Below are 26845 nucleotides of genomic sequence, written 5' to 3'. Positions count from 1 at the left end.
ATCTGCCGCGACTCGAACGCAGCACGGATTCAGCCGCTGTCGGGCCCTCGTCTGCAAGCCGGAATACGCAACTGCCTGTCAGGGAGAAAACGGGCCAATCAGGGAGACGAGTCTGAGTGCGACAGGCGGCGTGGCGCTGAAATATTAAGGTGGATGTAATACTTGAAATCAGCATCATCCTGACAAAGGCAGAGATAGAAATATCTCTCTGGAAAGAAGAAGGAAAAAAAAAAAATCCCGCTGCTGGTTGAGTAACGCTGAGGTGTGAGTCACAGGAACCTGGCAGCCAGTTTGTCTGGAAGCAAACACAAGCAAAATGTTCCTCAATCAGCGACAAGACAAGACGTCCCGCTGCATGTGCTTCTAATCCCTGCGATAACAAATCGGGACAAGTTATGAACAAGCTCGCACAAACACACACACACACGCACACACGCACACGCACACGCACACACACACACACACACAGAACAGCAAATCAAGCCGGAAACTCTCACTCAAGAGTGAACATCCCTCCCCATCCCTCCCTCTGTCTCTCTCTCTCTCTCGCTGTCTGGCAGAGGTCACATCAATAGCGTCTCTGTTGTGCCAGACCTGACTAATGGAGAGAAGAGAGACGCAACTGTTCTAATGCAGCGACGGAGCTCTTCGCTTCCTCCCAGGCCACTCGCATTGTTAAATCGCCGTTTCTCAACCTATGGCTCGCGACCCCCATGCCCCCGAAGTGGGCAGCGGAGCTTGTTTCGATTGGGTCGCGGCTTCTTGGGCAGGATTTTGTACTTTATACTGTATGTATGTTTATAGAGAACAAAATTAAATTTCAATTCGATATAATTGAATTCATCGATATAAATCAATTCAATTTCCACTAACTGCGACCTCACAGGGGTCACAAATTGAATTACAGTAAACATTATGCCAAATTCCCAAATATAAAAGAGCGCAAATCATGAAAAAATAGAACAGAGGCTTAGTTTGATTACGGCCCCCAAACACAACACGGCCGATCTTTATCTCTCCCCCGTCTTCTTTCTTTCGGGAGCCAATTCGATTCCATCCGAGACGTGTTCAAACGTCTAATAGATTTATTTTTTCTCCTCCACAGCAGCAGCGGCGGCACAATTTACTGCTCACAGATTTAGATAAGTTTGGCTGGCGGCCTCGCTAGGAGGAGTGAATTCCTAATGTGAGCGCAAACAGCTTGCCATTCCCTCCGCTACAGGTCCGAGCATAACGAGGAGGATCCTGCCATAACTAAACCCAGGAGGGGGGGGAGGAGCCGAGAAATAATAATCAATACAAACATCCCTTCAATTGCCGCAAAGAGGCAACAGTTGTCGAATGAGCCGCACAGAAAAATGAGGAGGGGGGGGGGGGGGTGCGAATACGTCAGCGGCTTTGCAAAAACAAAAAAAGCAAAAACAAGTACAAGTGATACAATCTCTGCTGCGTGTCCTGTGAAGGGACGAGTACAGCACAGCGCTGCAGGCATTCCTGCCCCGTCAGAGTCACAACACCCCCCCCCCGTTTTATGTGTCTGATGATGGAGAAGCGACGCCTTATTCGCTTGACGACAAACACAATCCAATCACGACCGGATTCGATACCGCTGAAAGAGCTCAAATTATCTTTATTATCATGTTACGCGGCGATCCAACCGGAGTGAAGCGGGAAAGAAAAGACGGAGCCTGAGTTTTTGGCTTGACAAGGCCAACAAAAATGATAATAAATAACTCTTGTGATTTCATTGACTGGTAACAAGCTTTTGCGTTCCGCTTTGATGGAATCCGCTCAGGGCTTCGTCATTTTGACATCACAGCTGCTCTCGAACATGGTGTGGGCAAACTACGGCCCGGGGGGCCATATGTGGCCGGTTAAGCATTTTAACCCGGCCCGCCAAACTTGAAGAAATTCTACTATTAGTGACAAAGTCATAAAATAGCTGAAGTTCATAAATTCTTTTTCATCATTTTTTTTTCAATGTTTTATTGAACATTTTTCAACGTTCAATGTTTCAATAAAGAGCCAAATACTGTGGGGCTTATATCCCAAGATGTATTTTTCCTTCTATGAGGTGGGTCACCAAACACTCCATCCATCTGCTCCAGCCCCTCTGTCCAATTGTAGAATCCATTTTGGCCCAGCAGTCTGCTGCTCTAGAATGAAGTGAGACATCAGGGATCAACACGGGCGCCAGTCGCAACCTGCTTCATCGACACTAAACGCGACCGAATCTGCAAAACCTGCCGCACTTGTAAAGACAGTTTTCGCCGCCGCTGCCGTTTGATCTCCGATCGTCTCAACGTTCTCCGCTCGACTCGTGCGCCGGGCCGCCTGCTGATGCACGTGTATGCAAACGAGGTTGCATCACCGTGCCCGCCGCCTCCCGCGCAAGTGCGACGCAACGAACGTGCTCGACTGGAATATGCGAGGGGCGCATTTAATGAAGGTCAGATGCGCTGCGGCGCAGGAGGCTGCATTTGGATTCAAATCAGCTCCACTTTGACTGCACACACTAATGGAGGCGGAGGACGCAGGGCCAGCTTCACTTTATTTGAATTATAATAAGTGTACTTGAATGGTGTTACTTAGCGAACGCTCTGCGGAAACGCATGTGAACGAGGTTGAGATGGTGCAGCCTGCGATTTTAGTTCCTGGAAGTTTTATTTTATTATTATTATTATTTTTTTTTTTTTAAAAAGCAGGTTTAGCACTAGGAAAAAAATGTGTAATTTTGATACAGTGGTGGCTCCGTCAGTGCCAGCGAGGTCTTCTCTGCTGGGCTAAACATTATTTGAAATGTATATTTTCCTGTAAATATGATGATAAAGTTATTCTCCATAGTTGCTGCCACTGTATAGATATAAAACTATGTTTCTTGTAGGGTTGGAAGTGATGATGTTGCAGATCCGGATAATATTCCCGCCACTCATAAAGACACATTGAACTTTTTCAAAATGTCGTAAAATTTCCAAATCCTGCAGGACACCTCGACCCCACTGGGCAGTCGACTCCAAGGGAATGTTTTTAACATGCTTGGATCGGTTGGCGATTTTTATTCCCCCCCCCCCCCCCCTTTTTTTTTTTTTTTTTTATTATCTGTGGCTTCATTTTTTCCCCACTGCAATAATTCTGCTTTAGTGAGCAGATGCGGAAAAGAATCCGCATCAGCAGATAGAAACTGTAACTCTCAGACGCCGCCTGGCCTCCGAGTGCACAACCAGAAACCAATTTTGTCAGGCAGCGATGAAAAAAAAAAAAAAAAAAAAAAGAAGAAACAAGAATCAGGCCAGTTCTCTGGGGAGAGACGGGAGGGCAGAATGTAAACTTCCCCGGACAGCCCCCCCACCCCTCCCCAATCCCCCCCACCCCTCCCCACCCCTCCTCCCGGCGGGTTGGACTGTAAAAAGATATCCGCGATGCTCGTTTCACAACGGCAAGATAAAGTGAGTGGACGCTTTGCTTTACCTGATCACACAAATGACACAGGGGAGATTATGTAAGGAGCTTGTATGCGGCAACGGATCCTGTAAGAGCAGGGGTGTCAATCTCAAATACACAGTGGGACCAAAATTCTAAACTTGGACAAAGTTGCAGTCCAATATTGATGTTTACTGAAAAAAATCTTCCTCCAGATGGAGCAGTGAACCTTTTTATATGGACCCAAACAACCTAAATATGGAACAAGCAAAGCTCAATACTATACAGTACAATGAATAACTAAGGCTATACTATAAGGCGTTTATTTTTGTATTGCGATCAATGGGAAAAACGCTTTTTGGGCCCATGGGGTTGTTTGCTGCAGTACCTCGAGTGGCCACTGGGGGAAAAAAATCGCTGTGGCAGTATATTGCTAGTCCGGTATCCAGTTCTTCTAATACATCCATGGCATACATTGGCTGGGAGGAGCAGGGTTGGAGGGGGAGTGTAGGGAAACCCTGCGGATTCAATGGGAGCGTAGGAAACATTAACTGGGTTTATTTGGCCTTGGTGTTTGCTTGCGGCTCAAGCTAAGCTAACCACCAACATCCCAACATTTGCATTGCATTTACTGAAAACACACTCCAGAGTGAAATCGATCAGTCTGCCCCGGCCGCGTGTTGATTTAGGAATCCGGTCACGCTTCGTGTCGAATCATTTGGATGGGAAAAAAAAAAAAAGCTTGCCGGCAAACAAACAAACTAACAGCTCAACCTTTAGCTCCTCTTTGTTTTCTTTATTTTCTCGCTGGTTTCGCTCACCTCTCCGTGTGCCTGAGGGAGTCATAAAATAAATCTTTGTCGCCGCCACCGTCACTCCGCACCGCCGCCACCGCCACCGTGTCCAATCTCTCGTATGCCAACTGGAAGATACAATCCTATAACCCGGCCACTTATTTCACAGCGGCATCGTGCCAGGAAAACTTTCCGACATGCAGTTTCCCTCCACAACAATGGCACTACTTTATTGCTCCTCGGCTCACAATGGGGACTTTTTTTCTTTTCTTTTTCTTTTTCTGTGTGTGTGTGTGTGTGTGTCTGCAGATGGTGTTGCTGCGGTATCCTGTTATGGGGCCGAACAATCCAATTCCTCTGACATGGATCGGCCTGAGAATAATAATCAGCAAGCGCGTCCTTCAAGTCATTCAGTCCACCGCCACCTCATACTTTCCTGTGTACAAATACCGTGCAAAAAAAAAAAATGTATTAAAGCCATACGATAAAAAAAAACAACAACAACAACAACACAGGTTTGGACGACATGAGCCAACATCTTACAGGGAATTACAGACAGTTCAGCCTCAGGACGCTTTAAGAGTGCTTTTATATCTGATGTGCTGCCGCTGTGGCATGAATATTTCATCCCGCTAGTGAGCTGCATTGCAATGGCACACTTCATATTTCTATTCGAGCCACTCGCTCGCTCGCTCGCTCCCAGTAACATGCGTTTGCCTTGATGCATAAGTGAGCGCCGTCACTCTGCTCTCTCTCTCCCCCCCCCCCGCCCTCCAAACTCCTCCGGCCTCGTCTCAAGAACAAACACACAAATGGCCGAGTGGATTGCCGACTGCTGTAGTGTTGCAGCAGTGTGTGTGTGTGTGTGTGTGTGTGTGTGTGTGTGTGTGTGTGTGTGTGTGTGTGTTTGCATCTAGTGCCCTGCCAGAGTCTGATCCCGTTCTGCTGAGTGGGCAGATTCTCCGGCGGAGCGTCCCATCGGAGTGACAAGTGCATTTAGAAACAGCCTGATGGAGTCATTAACGCTGCTCATTAGCACACACACACACGCACACACACATACGAGCCTTGAGCAACAATAGTGTCATCGCCATCTTATTACACAGCCGGCGGATAAATCTATAGCATCGGGACGACGCAGCGCATTAAGAGAAAAACAGCGATTTGGAACAAAGTATCGCGAAAAAGAATGAAGACGGAAAGAAAGAAATGAAAGAGGCTGACACGTCGGATTATGAAAGCAGGCAATCTCACGCACGCACACACACATACACACCACCACAAGTGCGATCAAACTCCATTGATTACTGGAATAACAACAAAGCATCCATTATTGATTCTCTTGTCCTTTCCGCGTATGAGATTGGAGCAAAGTCGAGTAATCAAGGGCGTTACAGCGTTCCTGGAAGATCCCAGCAGAAAACAGAGTAGGACTCATCAATAAACCACTATTTTCTGCAAGAAGGTGGTGGTGGTGGTGGTGGTGGTGGGGCAGCGGCTCATGTTTTTGCCGCCGGTGGCTACGCTTCTCATCCCGAGGCGTAAGATGATTATTAAAAATGAATCATTAGGGGAGGGCGCGAGAGATAAAACGCTGGCTCACATCAACGACGACGGCACTGTTTTGGAAACAAGACCCGATTCGACTTTAACGCTGCATCAGCGGGACCCGTGTGAGGACGGCAGCCAAATGATTGCGGGTTGGTAATAAAAAGAAGAGGGGGGAAAAAAGAGAAGAAATAGAATAGCTTGGAAAGGGACACAATGTTTTGCTTAATTATTATTATTATTATTATTATTATTATTATTATTATTATTATCATCATCATCATTATTATTATTATTATTATTATTATCATTATTATCATTATTATCATTATTATTATTATTATCATCATTATTATTATTATTATTATTATTGTTGTTGTTGTTATCATGAGGTACGACTTTGAGGAATCAAACTAATCAGCGACACTCAATGGCATCATGGGTGTGCACGTGCACACACACACACTGGTGTCAAAGGTTCTGGCTGCTGCGGTCTGATGCAACCTAATTATTTAAAGACACTGACTGGTCTGCCGTGTTTCCTGAGTATTTCTTCCTTTCTTTCTTTCCCAGCCTCCCCCACCCCATTCTCTCTCTCTCTCCCTCTCTCTCCCTCTCCTCCCCTCGGATGGTAACGCAGTGGCCAAACACAGGGCCATTAAGTCCGGCCTGCCTCTATTAGTGCGATTCTCAGTTCATTATATCGGGGAGGACTTCCAACGACACGCTGATGAATTACCGCAGTCAAGATAACACTTGTTAAACCAACCAAAGGACAATAAATACGGGGCTGATTTATGGCGGCGGCTGGACACGGATGCATAAACATTAGACGGAGGCGCCCTGGAGAAATTAAAAACCTCACCCGTAACCTTGCCAGATGAAGACAGAAGTCTTTAAAACATCCTTCAAGTTTTTTTCGCGGAGAGACGGATGGAGTTTGGATTTCTCGGCGCGTGTTTGTGTGTTTGCTTGTTTGCTTGTTTTGCGGGTCAGCGCCGCTGGCATCCAACTCACCGAGCTGCGCCTTCTCCCGCTGGACGTCCTTGAAGTTGAGGCCGCTGGTGGACGTGCTTTCCCGGTAGCGGTGCAGGGCCTCCCGCCGCCCGTTGGTCCCCAGCTCCCGCAGCACCGACGGCTTGAGCGGCTCGGCCTTCAGGCAGTTGGGCCATCCTGAGAAGTCCGGTACGGTCCACTTGACCAGGTCGTCCAGCCGCACGATCACCTTCTCCGACACGGCGATCACCTCGTGCTGCCGAGAAAAATAAACAATGAATTAGGGATGTTGACAATTAGTCGATTACCGATTAAAAAGCTGAAACGTGACCCATTAGAAATCAACTTAAAGTTAGAGGATAAATGTTGAGGGTGTTTTTACTGTTCCCTAATGTAAAAATTAGTCAAATTGGACCCTCAACATCATCTAATGGTTAAATAACAAATAACTGACACATTTGTCATCGTGAAATTTAGGTTCTCAGGAAAAATCGCCTCTTATCAATTAATCGTTAATCGATCGATAAGGTCAATCAGCTAACGATTAATGAATCAATCGATAACTTGCATCCCTACAATGAATCCATCAAATCAAATCAGAGTTGTGCAAACAAGAACATGGAGGCGGTTTATCATATAAATCCCCGCTGAGGTTGCGAATCGCCTTGCATGTGATGCAATTACGTGGCTCTGGTTCAAACGCACAAAATCAACGCCCTCTCACACAGAACATCTGCAGGCAGACGGGCCAGATAACACATGTACAGAACCTCTGGGCTGAGTTTTCTTCTCTCTGGCACGTGGTGGATTAAGAGCGCAGTTCATAAAAAGATAATGGAGCAGAGGTTCAAAGTCCTGCTGTTTGAATTTAACCTCCACGCTCAAGTTGGCACATTAAAGGCCTGAGATTCACTGCAGCAATCACCCTCCATGAAGGGCTCCGCTTTCACTTTGACAGTGTGTGAGGACACACGCAATACTGAGCAGTCACCGTTTGTGACGTCACAAAGGTAGCAGGTACCTCTCCCAGGTTAGCAACAGCGCCCCCTATCAGGTGGGACCATTTAGTTTTCGGCCCCCACCCAAACATACGGAAGGTCCAAAAAAACATCACAGTGTTTTTAGGAGGAGGCTGTAAACAGCAATCTAAATATGCTGTCACTATATTTATTGATTGATTGATTTATTGATTTATTATTTAGACTGTTGGCAAAAACATATGCCAAGAGTCGAAATAACTTTGAATCTTCACCCTCCGAGACATGACCGACTAGGCTTTGCCCTCGCTCCAAATGCGGCGGGAGGCTGTAAACAGCGGGCTAAATGTGCCGTTTGCTGTCTTTGGGGATCTATAAAAAAATGTTTTATTAGTGCAGGTCGACTGCACTGGAGTCTGGCTTTGGACATCAAGAGCCTAAAATGGGTAAAATATGGAGCCTTTACGTTACATCACAGTGTGATCATGTGATCACATGAAGTGTGACGGTGCCGAGTCACTGGTGAAACTGGGATCAGACTGGGGGAACAACACAGCGGCCCTTATTTATCAACTCAGTTGTGTGTGTGTGTGTGTGTGTGTGTGTGTATGTATGTGTATGTGTGTGTGCGCGTGCGTGCGTGGAGTGGCAATACGGCTGCGGATCCACATTAATGTAAGTAAATTAAAAGGCGATGAATATGGATGCCGTATTGAATTTATGCCAGCAGCGATGCCAAAGTCAAAGAGGACAAAGACGTTTCTTTCTCTTATTATTAGCATAGAAGGAGGTCGGCCTGATATTTAGGGGAATGGGGGGGAGGGGAGAGGTTGAAAATCTTGCACTTTTCTAAAATGGCGAGTCATACTCCGGGGCTACGATTACACCTCTGTGGAAGTGCAGAGGAGTTTACTTTTCTGTTGTCGTAACAGCGTGATGAGCCGAGCCGAGGAAGCGGCGAGCTCTTTTCTTTCCCCCGCCACAATAAAAAAAAAAAAAGCTAATGCGACAATGTCAGGAAACCATAAATGTAAATGCACCGCAGCGTGGAAACATGGAACAAAGCTGCGCAGCCACCACCGCCACCACCACATTCACTCCCTATCTACAGTCGGTGCTTAGACATTTCTATTTTTTCCCCCCTCTACTGCCTGCCATCCTCAAGGTTGATCCAGGCCCCTTTAAATAACTCGTCAACTCCAAGAAGAAGAAGTAGAAGAAGAAGTGGCGGGGGGGGAGGAGGAAGCAGAAATGCTTAAATGTGTTTCCATTTGAAGGGCTAATGGCTGCAGTGTTTGTTACCAACAGAGTGGAGTGCTGGGTGAGAGATGGCTTCTACAGAAACGGGCTGAGGGAGGGAGGGAGGGAGGGTGAAGAGGAAGGTGAGGAGGAGGGTGAGAATCTGGAGGACAGATGTGTGCGCGGGTACAGGAGAGCGCACGCTATCTCCAATTTAGGCGGGCAACAGAGGAGCGTCGCGCGTCGGCGGCATTAAGACAACAATAGCTGCGTTTTTGTGACAGTTTTTCGCAAAATAAAAGCGATATTTCTAAAATTTCAACAAAGCACAATTGCCATTTGTGGGTTTACGCGCACGAGCCGAAATGTTAGTACAATCTCGTCCCGCGAGACCCCACTCTGAGGAGGATGGCGGTACAAAACATTTTGCAATAAATCTGCATTTCAATGTTTATGTTTAATATTTTTCTCTTTGGTTACTTGTGAAGTGAACTGGTCACGCGACCCCCGTAAGTCACGTCCGCTGACGTGTAAATGCGAATAAAGTGTTTCCACGACACTTTTGCGATATACCTCTACATCAATACGTCGCGTCAAAACCTTTTAGCCATATCTGATAGGTTTTTTGAAGTTTAGGGGTTTCCCTTATCAGATTTTTATTGCAATATTTAGGTTTTGCGCAATTGTAGGGGCAATGGAAACGCAGATATTCAACGCACTGCGTGTACAAAATGCGAGGGGTGAGGAGGGGTACGGAGCGGGGAGGGCACAGTAAAAGCTACACCTATACGAGCTAATAAAAAATCCAAACCCCTTGTAAAGCTCTCCTTTGTGAAGCAAATCGGCCCTTTTAATCTGCTTTTCCACTTCTCGCAGCGCAGTTCATCCGTTTTCTGTCTTTTGTTTTATCCTTGTTTGCCGCGGCAGTCTTTAAAAATACCAAAATAGAAAAGAAAAAAAAAAAAAGGGCGACTTTTTTTCTTTTTGAAGCGCCCTGGAATTCTCCCTAAGTGCTCCGTCTACACAATTAGCCATATTCAGCTCTCGCATCACCCCGCGACTACAGGCATATCAAATCCCAGCCAGTCGGAGACAGAATTTCCTTATAAAGGAAAAAGCCTGCGAGGGATGGCTTGATATAGCCGAGCCTCCCTCACTAAGTAGAAACATCAAACATGGGTTTTTTTTTCGCTCTTCTTATAATGAGCTGTCTTTAGCTGTCAAGTGGTGGCGGGTGGTTGTAACCGGCTTTCCGTGCTGGTGGAGAGAGGAAAAAAAAAAAAGAAACTGACTGGCGCTGCCGCTCGCCTTCAGAAAAATCAGGCCGTTTGAATAATGTAGAGCAACAGTAAATAGCATTCGGCCCGCAGCGAAAAAAGAACAACGCATTGTGCAGTATCGTATCTGCGCCGAGCGAGCTACTGTACTTTTGATGCGATCTGCTTGGCAGCTCAGTGGAGGGAAACAACAAAAAATAAAAAAAAGGAGACAACAACGGAAAGAAAAGGAACGTCAAGCACTTCCATTCAAAAGCCAAAAAAAGCAAAGGGAGAGAGGAGACATCTGCATGTGCATGAGAGGCTGCGAGTGCACACCACCAGTCAAAAGTTTGGACACATACATACTTCAGAGTTTGTTTGTTTTTCATTTTCATGACTATTTACATTGTAGATTGTCGCTCAAGGCATCAAAACTATGAATGAACACACATGGAATACGTATTGAACAAAAAAAAAAGTGTGATATAACTCAAACAAGTTTGATATTTCAGATGATCTGGAATAACCTGTGTTTCTTTTTACCACATTAATCTACATAATCTTGGCTTGTATATTTGATGTCTTCAGTATGTATCTCCAGTGTGGAAAGTACTAAAGATAAAGACGAAACAGGTGTGTCCAAACTTTGGACTGGTCGTGCCTCTTGTCAAAACGGCGAGTAATTCAATAGCGCACGAGGGGGGCACGTGCACGGCAAAGGAGGAAGGACTTTAACAAGATCAAATAAAACAAATACATTCCATGTGTATCAGTCAGCGGAGCGACACGAGTGGCAACAGATCCTGTTTGGGGACTTTTGTTCAGCTTGAGAGCGAAACACAACAAGGGGGGAGAGCAATTCAGCGGCTGTCAACACACTCCACAATATCATCAGTCCATGAACGCGGCTCCGACTCTCTCTCTTTTTTTTTTTTCATGCACTCACTATTTCCTTCCCCTGACCTGCGCCAACATTACTTCAGCTCAAGTTTGACGGCTGCTACAACGATACAGCAGCTCCCCTGCCAGGAAGCCCGACGCTGCCCTGACTGTGTGCGTAGGTGTGTGTGCGTGTGTGGGGTTGCTGTTGTGTTTTTATCTTCCCTTTTTCATTTTGCGTACGTCATGCTATTTTGATTGACAAATGTTGGTCAAATGCCGCGCAGCAACATCCTCCTGCCTCGGCTTCCTGGAATGTCAACCGACAAAGAGACGCAGTGAAAGCGAGGCGGACGTCTTCGCGCAGTAGCTCCTGTTTATCATCATCATTATTATTATTATTATTATTATTATTATTATTGTTATCGGCACCTGTGAGCACCTGAGGAAAATAAATATGAGATTCAAGGGAAATTGTCTCATTTCATATATCACGGAATGGAGGAAAATGGATGCCGGGATGCAAATATCAATTGATATCATCGACAGAAGAAAAATTTTATCAGTTTTTTCTAACAGTTGGAAAAGGCTACAGACAGAGGGCTAAATATGCTGAGTCCAGAGATTCATTGGATGGCGATATTTAAATCTGTGCTTTTCTGCTCCGTCGGGTTCTGGAGTCAAATTTCAGGATGTGAAATTTTGAGTGTGACACAGCCGCTTTAAAAAACGTGGCCACAAAGTTTTCACTTTCTACTCGACTGCCGCAAAATACGCGTCGTCAACGTCAGCCGGCTTTTTCCTTTTTGAGCAACCCACGGCCCTCGGAGTTCAATTCCTCTGCGCTCGAGTCAATTAGCAGCCAAACTAGTTCCAGAAACAGAGAGCGGGTCCCTCTGGCTGCATTCATCAGCATTGCGGGGGCGGTGGGGGTGGCGGTGGGGGTGGTTGTTGCTGCGGTTTTCCCAACATGTGCTCGCCTCGTCTGTAAAACGCCGGCCGTCTGGCCGGCCGCTGCTCCGCACTGTCCTGTCGTTTCCACTTAGGCAGCTGATAGTTCAGAGCAGCCAGCCAGCCAGCCAGCCAGCCAGCGGGGCCACTTGATGATCCAGGTCAGAGGAGTGGCGACCCCGCAGGCCACAAGGTGACACTGCACATCAGCGACGCGGCAAAACGGCCCTTCCCGTCCCTTCCTACGCGGATCCATTAGGAGTATTTATACACCCGGCGCACGGCGGCACTGAAACTCCACACAGCCGGCGTAACGGCTCCTTTTATGATTCGCTTCAAATGCAACATTCTGCCTCCGTTTTTTCGATCAATAATTCATGTTCATCGCTTTCATTGCTGAAGCCGAATGATACTGTATTGCAGCCTCCACCCCCCCCCCCCACCCCCCCACAACACACACACACAAAATAAGAAGGAAAAAAAAGAAGAGAGAAAACATTGCAGGGGTGAATTTATTGCTATGGCTGCACATAATGGACCTGCTCTCTGCTGGGACACTGCAGATAAAAGTGCGTGGCTGCCATCCGAGACTCCCGCAGTCTCTGCGAAATGAAACTTGCTAAAAAAAAATAAAATAATAATAATCATAAAAAAAAATCCATATCATTTAATTTACACGGCAGCGGCGGCGCAAAAAAGGAGAACAGCAACAGGGGTGGAAAAGGGGGGGGGGTGGCCCTCCTCCCCAATTTCTATATCGGGTGATCCAATTAGAGACAAAGCACCCTGAAATATTCCATATCGACAAATCCCAGCGAGAAATCCCAAACGGCGCTCGGCAGACATTCCTGACTGTCAGCGTTCCGCTGCCGGGGCGTCTCATCGCTCGGACAGGAGGACTCTCAGAGTCATGGTGGGGGGTTGTTGAGGGGGGGGTCTTTCTATAGCTGTGGGTACACGGACAAAAACACATACACACACAGACACGGAGGCAGGCAGGCATGCAAGCGGTGGCCCCTGTCATGCTGGGAAGGTTTTCAGCCCGCTGCCTCGGAGAGGTCAGCGCTGGAATTCCTGAGGCCAGAGGAGATTAGTAATTGAGTAATGGACATGGTGACATAGACAATGCGGAGACACAGAGGCAGAGATGGGTCTAAGGACGGCTATGAAACACAATACTGGTTCATTATCTGTCCTCCACTCTCTCTCTCTCTCTCACTCACTCTCTCTCTCCCTCCACCCGCAGGCCGACCGACCGACCTCGCTCCAGTGTCCCAAAACAAACTTATCTCAAAAATTTTCAATAAAAACAAAACGAAACGAAAAAATTCTGCTCCGGCACTGTGTGTGTGTGTGTGTGCGCGCGCGCGTGCGTGTGTGTGAATGAGCGACGGCCCAGCGAGTTAGAACATTCCAACAGTTCAAGGTACAAAGTCCAAGAAAAAAAAAGAGAGAATGAAAGGGAAAAAAAAAAAGGTGAGATTTGCTGTACGCACAACTCTGTGCAGCACCTCCGCCCCCCCCCACAGCAGCTCCTCCATTCATTCATATGCGCGGACAAGTTGCGGTAATATCTGCCGAGCGAGCGCGCGGCAACTCATCTTTAATTCACCGATTCCATTAGGAGATTGCTTGCTTACGTGAGCCCCGGCCTGATATATGAACTTAGCATTCTCGGGCTTGTTCTAGTGCGGCGGGTGGTGGTGGAGGGGAGAGGGGGGGGGTCGGGGTGGTGGTGGGGGGGGGGGCAGAATAGCGAGATAACAGGAAGATTTCAAAGCCTCGCTCTGTAAAGAGGGCACAAAAAAAAAGAAAAGTGGGTGAGGCATCCATCATGTAAGGTGACACCATCACGCAGAAAGCACAGGAAGAAAAGCTGCGTCAGCTCCCTTCAGGGTCTCGCTGCATCTTTGTGCTTTTTTTTTTGTTGTTGTTGCGTCGAAGCAAAAAAAAAAAAAAAAAAATCACCCGACGACGACGCAACGAGATAAAAGCAACGAGGTTTTGAACGTGTTTTACCTGAGACGGTGCAGCTTTCACAGGGCAAGGGGGGGGGGAGAGGGGGAAAATGTCAGGAGGTGTATTAAGCAAGAGCTTCTGATCTGCGCCTGCATTCTCCTCCAAAAGGTTATAATAACGATCGAGTGTAGCTGGGGGGCACCGGAGTCACGCATCAAGGCAAATGTTTGCCTGTTCAAGTGGTTAGTGTGAAGGGAGGGGGGGTGGGGGGAGGAGCGGGGTGGAGGGGGAAAAAAAAGCCAAAAAGCCTAAGCTGAAGAGCAGCAAAAGGCTTCTTTGTGTGTTGACAAACCGAGGCAACTGCTGTAACATGTCATTACCGAGACGGCAAAATAGTTTGGTAGAAAAAAAGAGTGCGCGGAACATATTTTTTTTGTGTTTTTTTTTTTTTTGTGTGAGTTTTCAGGACCAGATGACGAGCGCCGCTGAAGCAGTGGAGGGGAAAAAAGAAAGAAAGAAAAAAGAAAAGTTGGCCCGGTTGTTTTTTTTAATAGCCTTTGAAGTCGAGGCTATTTCATTTTAAAGGTTTTAAATTACACTATCCTAAAAAGCTGGTAATAATTTACATGCTATTTCAGCAATGGTGAGGAATTCACTGGAGGGCAGTGTGCAGAGTTAATGACTTGTTCTGCAGCAGGAGGAGGAGGAGGAGGAGGAGGAGGCGCGACACACGTGTGTGCGTGTTGCGCGCACGGCACACGCGCGCACTAAAAAGCACCCCCCCACCCCGCCGCCCCTCCATCACCACACACCAGCACTTTACGTCCCACCTCCCCACCTCTAAATTCCTGCCATTGTTGTGTGAATGGGGGGGGGGTTGGAATAATGCACAGGCCGGCCTCGAGCAGGCGCAACGGCGGTGGACGTTCTCCCAGAGATTACTGTAAGAAAGGAGAGGGAGAAGGAGGAGGAGGAGGAAAAAAAAATCTGTCGAATCACATTTACAGCTCGAGTCGTATCGCACAACGACCTTATCCGTCAAAACGCCGCACGCGTGTGTGAGCCGCTTACGCTTAATTCAGCCGCCGACCCCAGAAGACTGAATTACATATTTGGGGCTTTATTTTTTGTATATATATATATATATATACACATATATATATATATATATATATGGGAGGCAAAAAATATATAAAAAAGAAAAATCAAAGAAGCAGCAAATGAATACAATCTAATTTCCCTACAAGCCGCCACTGCCCTTCCAGGCACTGGAACACATGCATGGACTTGTGCCACGTACTGGAGAAATGGCCCTGGATGCATGCCAAAGTGTTTTCCACAGCAATCAATACTGGCCTACTGCTGCAGTCCCCAGCCTGTCAGTGTGCCTGTGTGTGCATGTGTGTGTGTGTGTGTGTGTGTGTGTGTGTGTGGCAAAGCCTTGTCAGCTGGAGGGACAGAATAGAGGAGAAGAGAGGTCAGATGAAATCAGAGGTGATGATAATAGCGCATTAATATAACATGATACAGAAATATTCTCCGCGGTGCCGGATTCCCATTAAGTGCTGTATTTGCACTAAAGAGGGACACATAGTGAAAGATAAGCATAGGCAATTAAGTGCCTGAAGCAAGAGTATACAATAAGTGGGTGTTTTGCAAGCCCGCGTGTGTGTGCGTGTGCGTGTGTGTGTGTGTGTGTGTGTGTGTGCGCGTGCGTGCGTGCGCCAAGCTGTGCTGCGCTGCACTGTGCTGCGCCGGGCTGCTATCTACACACACCATCACACCAGCTCTTGTCTTGTCTGAAACAGAAAACAGAAAGTGTTCCGGCACTTGAGAAAAGGCAGAGGAAGAAATCACGTGGTGTCACGATGATTCCTCTCGGCGCGCACAAAAAAAACGGGCACGCACACACACACATGTGAGTGTTTAGTTGGTGGCAGTTTGCAGGCAGACAAACAGAGCGGAGGGCCCCAATAGAGGGATTGTCATAATGGGTGAGCAGCTCGACACAAAGCCTGTTTAAAAAGCAAGCAGAGCTCAACTGGTGGTGGGTAAACAGCGCTCGTCAGCCCTGGGACACAATATGGAACAAGAGGAGCTCCTCCCACGTATGGACTCTGTGATTAAGTCCAAATAAAATCCATTGGGAGCCTGTTTTGTTTGGTTCTTTCTTACTTTCTTTCAATTCCTGGATCGGTTTGTCAACTCTTAAACACAAGCAGGCGCTGGCGAGCGCCGCCCCGGCTCGGCTCGGTGAATCATTATTTCTATTTCCAGCCCAGACCCGACTGGATTTAAAGCTGGCTGCGTTTAAAGGGAATTGACCTCCAACCCTTGTGACAGAAAGAAAAACAAGCACCGTAGGTCATGGGTTGGTTCCTCTCCGTCGCTTGTGCAGCGAAAAAAAAAAAAGAAAAGAAAAAAATTGTGGTAAAACACAAGCACGGGAGAGCCCGAGAGCAAACAAATACCTGGGAAATAATCAGGAAATTACATCATCGCTCAGCACCGGGAGAACACAAGTGAATCAGTAATCCGACTCCGGCCAGCGAGTTCAATATACAGCTGCGACGTCTGCGAGAGGAAAAAAAAAAATCTTTTCTTTTCTCTTATTGGCAGTGTTGCAGCTCCGGGGCTTTAGATAATGGCTATCTGTGCGACAGATATGAGGTGTGATCTCAGGGAGAACGTGGCACCGCTGTTTACATGTCACAAGTCAAACACACCGCCTGCTTAATGTTGCGGGGGACTATTCAAGAGCGAGCGCGTAAAAAAAGGGAACTCACACACGTACGCAATACGGGATGTAAACGGGTCTTTTTCGCCTCATAACTGCGGCCGGGGCTCATTTGGCAGCAGAGAACCCTGTGAAAATAGCTCACTTCCTGAGAGCTGTATGTTATCAAGTTCATATCTGCATGAGTCACTGGGCTAATTTGCACTCCTGATTTCCAGCCAGTCTATTACAGTTTAACAGCTCTGGCTCCTCAGCAGTCATTACATCGCTCTGTAGGGTTTTTTTTGGTTTTTTTTTTTTTTGAAGCAAGATGACAAATGTGCCGGTCTGTAAAAAAAAAAAAACAAGCTTTTTTCCCCCCTAGGGAAGCTAAAACCGATCCCTTTATTATTGCTATAAACATTTCTTTGCACAAACACACCAGTCAGGTGCGCAGTGTAAACAGGCCATTCATTTTAATATAACAGCCTTTTCTCTTTTGTCAGGCTGCTTCACCCTTCCTGTTTGTTTTCTGGATTACGCGGCTGCATCTGCGAGCTCTCCTCGCTGACTCATGCGGCGCAGATTAGTGTTATGGGGCAAAGTCAGCGAGAATCTGAATGGGGCTGAGTGAAGGTCATAAACTGACTCGAAGTTGTCAGGGCAATTTCCACTGTGTAATATACAGTAAGTAGCTCGATTCGCCCGGAGAGCGGGAGGTTTTTTTTTTTTCCCCAAACCAGCCCTTTAATTGAGGTCAGGCTGCGAGCTGCATACATTGCATATCGGCCCCTGGAATTATATTATACATCCACGGTCTGGTTTAATCTGTAATCAAACTGCAACTTTAAAGCCAGTGCATCTGTTTCTGCCACTGTTAGAATATGTGCGTGTTTGTGTGTGTGTGTGTGTGTGTGTGTGCTACTGCTGCTGATGCAAGGCATTGCACGGGTTTCTTGCTTTGAGGCTGTTGCGTTTCAGTAAAAACTTAAAAAGGAGCCGTGTCCTTTAAACCCAACCCAGAGTTTCCAACACAGTCAGTCTACTCCACTCCAAGCCCTTTGTGTCCTTTTATTCACTTGCGCCACTTTTCAATAACCAAATTACATCATTTTGGAATCAAGCCCTGTGTGATGTCACAAAGGGCACAGAGCCTCATCTATACCCCCAACCTGGTGTGTCTTCCACCCTGTATACCCCCCAAAACAAATGTTCAACTTACAAGAAAGCGTCTGTTTTTAGCAAGAAGCTCAAACTAGAACTTTCTTCGCAGGAGGCTATAAACAGAGGGCTAAATATGGAGCTTTCCAGAGATTTACAAATCTATTTATAGATTTATGGGGGGTGGATAAAAAAAAATCCTCACTGGCTGCTTCAATGTAGCCAAGGGAATAAAACATTAAAAAAAAAAATAGATGTGAATATGAGACAATATGGGACCTTTAAAGAGCTTGAGCAACTGCACTGCACCGCCGGCTGTGTGTGTGTGTGTGTGTGTGTGTGTGTGTGTGTGTGTGTGTGTGTGTGTGTGTGTGTGTGTGTGTTTAATCCACGTTAAATTTTATTTGCTCCGGCAGCTCTTTCTCATTTAGCGGATGTAATAATTTCCAGATACGGCCCCAAATGGATCGGAATGCGAGCACTTTGCAATGCAAATCAGCTCTTTGGGAAAAAAAAAAAAAAAAAAAGGTTGGAGAGGGGGGGGGGGGGGGGGGGGGGCGGAGCTGCGTGCGCCTTTAGCACAAGCGTGTGGCCTCAAGAGTCCCCGCAGCAGCAGCAGCAGCAGCAGCAGCACCGTGGACTCCCGAGTAATGACTGAATAATTATAGCGCGTTCCGAGGTGATATTATGACAGAATAGGAAGATGCGCGCTTTCATTTCCCCCCCACCACCAGCAGCAGCAGCAGCAGCAGCAGCAGCACCAGCAGCACCTCTTCCAAAACTCTCCTCTTTTCCCGCATCCATAAACAGTCACCTTTGCTCATGACAAGAGAAAAGCGATAGCTCACTCTGGAGGAAAGAATGCAAGTCAAAGCCACGAGAGAGCGCAACACAAACGCGGCTCTGTGTCCTTGTCCGCGAACAATATCAACGGAATCGTTTCCATCCGCAGCCAAGAGTTGAACACGCAAACACGACCGCGCAATACGAGTAGGGATTAAAAAAGAAACGAAAAGAAAAGAAAAGAAAGAAAGAAAGGCAGCACACAGTGGTGATTAAAATGTCGCGACAACACGCCGCTTGTTTCTGCTCAATAAAAGGAGCGAATAAATAGAGGAAAACAGTGACAGCATTCAGAGCAGCGACGTAACCGGATCACAAGCGCCACATATGGCCACAGTCAATCATAACTATTGCTTCTCTCGCAGTGCCAGCCTGGTAATAATGTAACAATAGGGGGACTGGTTTACCCAACAACAACAACAACAAAAAAAAAAAATAAAAAAAAATGTGAGCCGACAATGTCGAGGATGCTTTCAAAGAAGAAACAGCAAAAAAAAAACAAAACAAAAAAAAACCGCGGATGTCTAAAACGCGGAACAAACCCCCCAAAAACGATGCTGATTATTGTTATTATGAGTGTGAACGTGTCGGCGCTCGTACACGGATTCTTGTGCCACGCAACACTGACGACTCTGGCAGCCTCTTTCAACATCGGCATTACAAAATCAGCGAATAACTTATCGCGATGTGTGCGCCAAGTTAACCCCAGTGGCGTTCATCACTCTTTCGCAATTTCCGCCCCCCCTTCTCCCTCCTCCTCCTCCTCCTCCTCCTCCCTCGAAATGCCAGCGTATGACACGCTTTTCTATACCGAGAAATGAAAATGACGGATGCGGACGCAGGATTGTTGCGGATTTTTCTTTAAACGCCCCCCCCCCCCGTTCTTCTTCTTCTTCTTTTTTTTTTTTTTTTTCTCACAAAGACAATTAAAGCGCACAGGAGCGCAGCGCTGAGCCTTTAACTGAGCGCAGCCGGACAAGTGCACATTCAGCAGTTGACACCACAATAAGAGCTTCCAGATATCAAGTGAGGAAAAAACAAGGGGGGGGGGGGGGGGGTAAATGGCACGTTTAACACCATTCCATACGTGTAGTGCCAGGATACGAACCAAACACATACACACACACATGCTCTGAGTGCTTGCTTTTAAAAAAAAATGGGTTGAGAATGCAGGGGGGGGGGGGGGGGGGTAGTTACATCAATCATTCATAAGTATTCATCTTTAGCGAGTCACAAGCCCCTTACCTCTCCGTGGGCGACCGTCCGTCCCTGGGGAGAATCCTCGGGTAGGAAATAAAGTTTGGAGCTGGATAAAAGTTGCTTGCTCGTCCTTTCTTCCCATAGCAGCTGAAGCTCCGCTATGCAAATAGGATCCTCCGGTTTACATCTGACGAAGAAAAAGTCTCCGAGAGACAAAATCCTCGGTTTGCCATCCCGGGTGAATTTAAAGGCTTTGTAGAATATATATGGTCCATGTAAGCCGCAAGACGAGCCCACCCACTGTTGACGGAAGGGGAATAAAGGCAAATATTAGGCGAGGGGAACAATAAAATGAAATAAAAAATAATGAATGGTTTATTAAATCGATTTACTCCATAAATCGCATCGAAGTGGATTAAAAACATTTCAAACACAGTTGCGTAATCGGCCGGCAGGGACGACGAAGCAACATTACAGCACATTAGCATACCTCAGTTTTCTCCACACAATTAGTATCGTGTAACTATTTTTAGATGTTCAACATATGACACAGATGTGGTCATACTAAACGCGATGTGTCAAAGTTTGTGCGGATTTTCGGGCGCCGCCGACTCGCCAGCAGCGGCCGCGGCGGCGATCACAAGTGAAAAACACGCCGAAAAATAAATCAACGGTTGATAACAAACGTTACCTTCAGTGAGTTCGGCTCCATCTCGACGTTATGAATTGATTAAACTCAACACGCTCTCCAAACTTGCTGGCTTGAATGGATTGCCGCAGGTCCTGCCAGGCGCATAGTTGCGTGGAGTTGAAAACGCCGAGTATTAACGCCGTGGACGCGCGTGAAGAAATGCCTAGTTGGCTCTAAAATGTGGTTGAAGGTATTTTTGGAGGCGGTGATATCGATTGGGATTTTTTGAAATCATTTGTATAGGCAATTTAGAGAATTTTCCGTGTCTCGCATTGCGTTTTTACGCCAAATTCAAGAATATACACAATATGGTACGAATAATTTTCCATCCCCGGTGCACAGGTGCGTTTTAAAATGTAAAAAACGACACCCGGCTGAAGTGCTGCCTCTCTCAAAGCCCGTTTGATGGCAATATTCGGCGTTGCTCTGCCTCCACGGGACTATGTGCCTTCCAGGACTTCTGCAAAAGACGTTCAGTATGAAAGCACATTTCTCACAGTAATGACACTGGGGCTCTCGCCGCGGATGCCTTCAAGAAACAATGTTACATGAAAGTTAATAGGGCTATCAAATGATTCCTCAAAAGGCAATGTGGGACCCGTGAGGTGCCGAGTCGAGCTCGCACGATGCCGTAATAGCTCCAACGCGCAGGCTTTTTTTGGGGGGGTGGGAGCTTTTTTTAAAAACGATGAAAACGACAGGCTTTATATTTATTTTTTTGGATCGAGGTGGGGATTTTTTTTTTTTTTTTTTTTCTGAAAGGCAAAATTTGCCGAGAGAAATGGAGAAAAGGACGGTTTCACAAAACAGAAATAAATCATCTGGGAGAGGGGAAAAAATGCCGCGTTGACCTTTTCCCAGTGCGTTTTTTTGACACACAATCGTTTACACGTTAGCCTCTTATATAATTATGGTGAGGATTATGTATTACTTTAAACACACCAGTGTGTGTATGTGTGTGTGGGAGGAGGGGGGGGTAGTTGTAGAAGAAAAGCCGTTATGAAGCAGATATGAAACCGCGAATGTTTCGCGATGGCCGCGATATTTCCGCGAAGTCAAACAAACGCGGCGGTTGGTTTGTGTTTACTGCGCCGCTCATTGTCCTCTCGCACGCCGTTGAAATGTGTCAGCTGTGTTCTCTCTCTCTCTCTCTCTCTCTCTCTCCCTCTCTCTCTCTCTCTCTCTCTCTCTCTCCCTCTCTCTCTCTCTCTCTCTCTCTCTCCCTCTCTCTCTCTCTCTCTCTCTCCCCCCGTGCCTGGGAAAGGAGGGTTAAAAAAAAAAAAAAAAAAAAAAGGAACAAGATTCCTGTTATTTTGGGCAGTGCCGCCTCTGTCCACGGCGCGTCGCTGTTCCCCCACCCTCCGTGTTGTCTCGTGGTGCCCTGCATTTATCCAGCCCTCAGATCTCTGCGTGTGCAAACTGTGCATGCAAGAGGGACACAGACCTACTTCTGACACCAGCTATTTCAAGTACACTATTACGCAATGCGCTGTTCTTTCGTTCATTCTGTCTTCCTTTCTTTCTTTCTTCCTTCCTTTCCTTTCCTTCCTCCCCCCCCTCCCTTCCTGAAACTGTTGGCCTTGAACGCTCACGGCTCACATCTAATAAAATGAGGGCTTGTGATCCTGCCCTGCCCTGCTGTCTTGCATGAGCGGCAACGATGGCCGAGGCTCAGTCGATATAATACCCTAATGCAAAAGCGTATAACATCATCGCATCAAGTCCCATTATGTCAGGTCATGTGCTTTTTAAAAGGCAAGCAGCTCGGCTCCCCCTTTGCTCAGAGATGCAGCAGAACATCATGCATTAATACTGAAATAGCCGAGGCAATGCTCAGTGACAGTCAGATATTTTAGGTAGCAGTTTAGTGCGTCAGCTCAGAGTAAAAAAGAGGTGGATTACACAAAGGCAGCCTGTCTTATTTGTGGGCTGCAGCAGCAGCGGTGGCGGCGGCGGCGGCAGCGCTGGCTGCTCCCGCAGTGAAACTAATATAAACTGCGGCTCTTAGTGTTATCTCTCCTGATTGCTCCCCCCCACTCATTTCAGGGGGCCGAATCAATGGGGTTGCATTGTTAATGGCACCCACTATAATGAAGTCCTCGGTTAATCAATGGCACCACTCAGGCTCTTATCTGGCAATTGCAAGTGTTTGCTTGTCAACATCCAAGTGAGCCTGGCAGCAACCACTGCAATATTGCAATGCAGGTATTGATGCAGACGTGGTGAGATATTTATGAGGGGAAAAGCAGCAGATTTTTTTTTTTTTTTTCCCCCAGAAAGGGATCTCGCAAAAATACTCAGAGACAAGACACTTAAAAGGCAGAATACATGGTTTTATGTTTGACACAGGTTATTTCCTAATGGAGGGGCCATACGAGTGGTGAACTGCTTCCTTTTTCCCCCCCCTTGTTCTCGACACAGGTGTTCCACATTCCCACATAATGAGGCAGCCTCAGCAGGGAGCAGCCAGTGTGGTTGGAGAGCTCACCTGCAGACAGAGAGCTGAAGTTACAGCTCCAACCACAGCAAAGACATGGGGGGAAGACAGCAACTTGAAATAGTATTTCCTGTCTGATTCTGAACATGTGTTGTGGCAACTTGATGGTAAATATGAATTGCTTTTGAAAGGTGCTCAAAATGTTAGCAATCAGCCATTAACTAAAGGCAGTGGCAAAGACACGCTCGGCTCAACCCCTTTGAAAGTTCTCAGAATAATTCAAAGAGTTTTAATAGGGTTTTCTTTGACTTTTTACTGGGTCATAAATAAAGTATTCTTTGACATTAAGGTGGTGTTTTGACTTTGATTTTGTTAGAAACACCATGATGTCAATATTATATTTTCTTCTTCCAGATTGTGCAAAATGAGGACTGTTAGATTCCATCTTGACAAGGAGGCTCCACCCTACCATCAGCACTGCTGTGAGTAGTATCTGGCTTTATTATATTTTTATATTTATCATTTTTTATTGTATTTTTTTTGGTTATATTTTATATGAAGATGATGCACAGTAATCTTTCAGTGTCGATCACACAATTCAGTGTATCTCCAGCACTCAGCGGTTTCTCTCAAATCTACTTTTAACTCTTGAAAATTCCTCAGGTTTTCTTCCCACAAATTTACAACTCTGGTCACTCTGACCGCTCTTAGTTGTGTTGCTTTAGCGTATTTCCTAGACAATGCTTCCATCCATTCACCATGCAATACTTCCTCCTGCACTAAATGATTAGCTGAAACATATTTTGCCCTTAAATAGCCACAAATAGGCCAGTGAATTGGGGCGAGAGGGGTGTAAATATTGAACACTGCGGTCAGAGGGAGACACAGAATTCAGTATAATTTCGCTCAGGATCTGCCAGACTGGGGAAATAAGTGACCTTTGCATTTTAACAGAAGAAATATTGTGATGTAAAAACATGATTAGTGTTTAGTAGTGGTTTACACTGTCAGGAAGAGATCTGAGGTTTAAAGGAGACCTAGTGGCACAAACCCAGATTTAACTCTAAATATCCTTCATACTTCACGAAATTGAAATACGGATATGGTTCAAGTCTTTGTTTTTTGTGTTTATCATCAACTTAAGATGCAACATGAAATGGTTGTTCACATATTTCTGGCTGTTTATTAATCATTTTGAGCGAGCCTGGACTGAAATGAGTTAATCACGAAATGTCTTAATCAAACTGGTTTGAGTAAAACAAATTGGGCAAATAAGTAATCAGAAAACGGAAATAGCGGCTCTGAGTAAATTGACTTTCCACTTCTGTTTCTCTCAACCTCAAAATATGCTCTACCAACGGGAGAAAAAACATCATCACAGGATTTAAAGAAAACACTACAGGATGCCTCATTTACTAAATGAGTCATCCAGTGAAGTGTTGGAAGGATCCTCTGTGGGGAAGCAGGGAGTTGGTCTCTCCACGGCAACAGGGAGGAATATATGTGACCAAACTTTATTCAAACATAGGCTTAAATAAAAATCTCATTGTCACGGTGAATCGGCTCTACATTTGCACTCTGCACTGCGGGGCATTATATGAAAATGCATTGGCGACAAAAGCCGGGCGGCTCCTGATGAATTAGGGCCAACGCGCTGTCTGCTGCTCATTCCACATGCACAATTGCATTACCTGGTGCATATCATCCATCCATCATGCAAAGGCCCCGGCGCATTAAAAATCCATCATGTGAATTTGTCCATGGGAGCAATAGTTGCAATAGTAACGTTACACCTGTGCCTTTGTGCGCGGTGCAATGGCCTGACAATGGCTGCTGTCTGCGGGCATGACTTGAGGAAAAGGTGAAACGGGAGATGTGAGCGACGTTTGCCGGGTTCCTAATTTTAGCCTGCGAGACCTACAACCAGGGGTGTTGCATTTCTCCCCATTCAATCACGCGCGATTGGGAGCATCGCACGGCAAAGAAATCCAATTAGTTGATGGAAAAATATTTTTTTCTCTCTCTCTCTCTCTCTCTCTCTCGCTCGGTTATTTTTCTGTGTGTGTAAGCAGGTGTTACAGGCGGCGTACCGTCGGCTGAATATTAACCGGCCGCGGCTCATAAATATCTGCGATGCAGTGGTTGGTATCTTCGCAGCATCAAAGGAGCGCGTGCGTGCGGCGAACTGTGTGCATGGATCCTGTTTAGCTGCAGAATGGAACGCCCCTCGGAAGAATTAAAGAAACAACAACTGCCTTTCTTTGGTCTCATCTAATGACACACATTTGTCTGGAGCGTTTGCATGTCACATCTTGTCTTTTATGCATAATTTACGGCCTTCTGCAATCCATCTTTTCCATTACAACGTGCAACGCCGAGGTGCCTCATTTCCAGCGAAAGCAATTATTGCAACCCGGCCACTTGCTGCAGCCATTGATCACACAGCTAATATTATATATTTATATGTTGGTCGGGGCTCGGTGATTCACAAGGTAAACATATTTGGCCTGCCCCCCGCACCCCTCCCCTTGGGTGAATTGCTGTCACAGCAATGAACTAATTGCCTGCAAAACACAATTTTCCCGCGTGCGCGCGGCCCGGCGCTATTACACCTGGATTGTTTGATAATGTCAAGTAAGTCGTTTTTATTAAGCGCCGTGCAAATGTAATCACGCGGCGGGGGCAACATGAAATGGAGTGTGTACAAGTGTTAACATCAGCGCGGGTTTCAGGTTATTACGGCTGTGGCGGATGGAAACTCGCCTCGTTGATGGAGGGCGCTGGGCCGAATCAGAAATGTGCAAACCACAAACAAAATAGGCAGCTTGCTACACCCCCCCCCCCCGCCTCCCTGCACCATCTGCATACACATCAGGACACACACACACGCACGGGAAGAGTCGCATTTTATATCGCCCCCATCTGAAAGCGGGATTAAGGATCATGAATAATGTATTTATGTAAATGTCTGATGGGTGTAACAATAAAAGATGAGAGAGATTGAAAACCCCCTTTTTTGTTTGATTGAGTTACGGCCGCCTGCGACTTGTTGATGTTTTCAGAGTGAGGTGATGTTGGGGGACTCAGGGTGAACACCACTTCATCCTCCCCACCCCACCCCACCCGCCAAGATAAAAAAAAAACAAGTTTTTCCTTTTTATTAACGTAGAGGTCACAGCGTCGCCTGCACATATGAACACTGCATCAGCTCAGAACCTTCGCCTCGGCCTTTATGATTGGAAACGTCGGCTCGGTTATTGCACCCAGCGGTCAGACCATCATCCACCGTGCCGTCATTGAGGACAGTGACCTGAGTGTTTAGCATCTGCATAATGTACCCCACCACCGCCACCCCTACCCAAACCCCCAGACTCCAAGACGGCGGCCCACTCATTTCAATGAAGTTGCTCACCCAGCGCATACGCCGAAAAAGTTTTTGACTTCGGCATTGATGGGCCTATGATAACTGGCGTGATCAATTTGGCCAATCAGAAAAGTTCTGAGGAGGGTCACTTGCAGACACGCCAGGACGCAGCCAATCAGGACGAGCTGAGAAACCAGCAGCACGTATGACGCTGTGATGTCACGCTGGGAATAAACTCTTTTCTGGTGATTTTATGGCCTTTATTATTTAAAAAAAAAAAAAAAGCAGAAAAATCTATCAGAGAGAGATTTGCTATAAACCGCGTTTCAGGTCACAGTTTTCCTGTCAGACGTTTTAAAGGAGTTTATTTTTGTATTGTGGTCTATGGGAAGAAGGCTTTTTGGGCCCATG

General features: G+C 46.5%; 1 protein-coding gene across 1 annotated transcript in view; it reads right to left on the bottom strand.

Annotated features, from left to right (window-relative positions):
* Positions 1-20962, bottom strand: part of arid5b (AT-rich interaction domain 5B) — an 88796-nt gene extending 67834 nt beyond the window's left edge. Inside the window, exons 1-3 of the mRNA XM_076050882.1 lie at positions 20634-20962; positions 19988-20242; positions 6780-7014 (exon numbers count right to left, since the gene is read on the bottom strand). Coding sequence (XP_075906997.1) covers positions 6780-7014; positions 19988-20242; positions 20634-20654 — 511 coding nt within the window. The 5' untranslated portion in view covers positions 20655-20962. The remainder of the gene's footprint in view (positions 1-6779; positions 7015-19987; positions 20243-20633) is intronic.
* Positions 20963-26845: the final 5883 nt, after the last annotated feature.

Source organism: Nelusetta ayraudi, unplaced genomic scaffold (genome assembly GCF_046127955.1).
Source record: "Nelusetta ayraudi isolate G7.1 ecotype Tasmania unplaced genomic scaffold, CSIRO-AGI_Nayr_v1 ptg000130l, whole genome shotgun sequence".
NCBI lineage: Eukaryota > Metazoa > Chordata > Actinopteri > Tetraodontiformes > Monacanthidae > Nelusetta > Nelusetta ayraudi.
The sequence above is the reverse complement of the archived record's forward strand: the minus strand, read 5'-3'. Positions and strand labels throughout refer to the sequence as shown.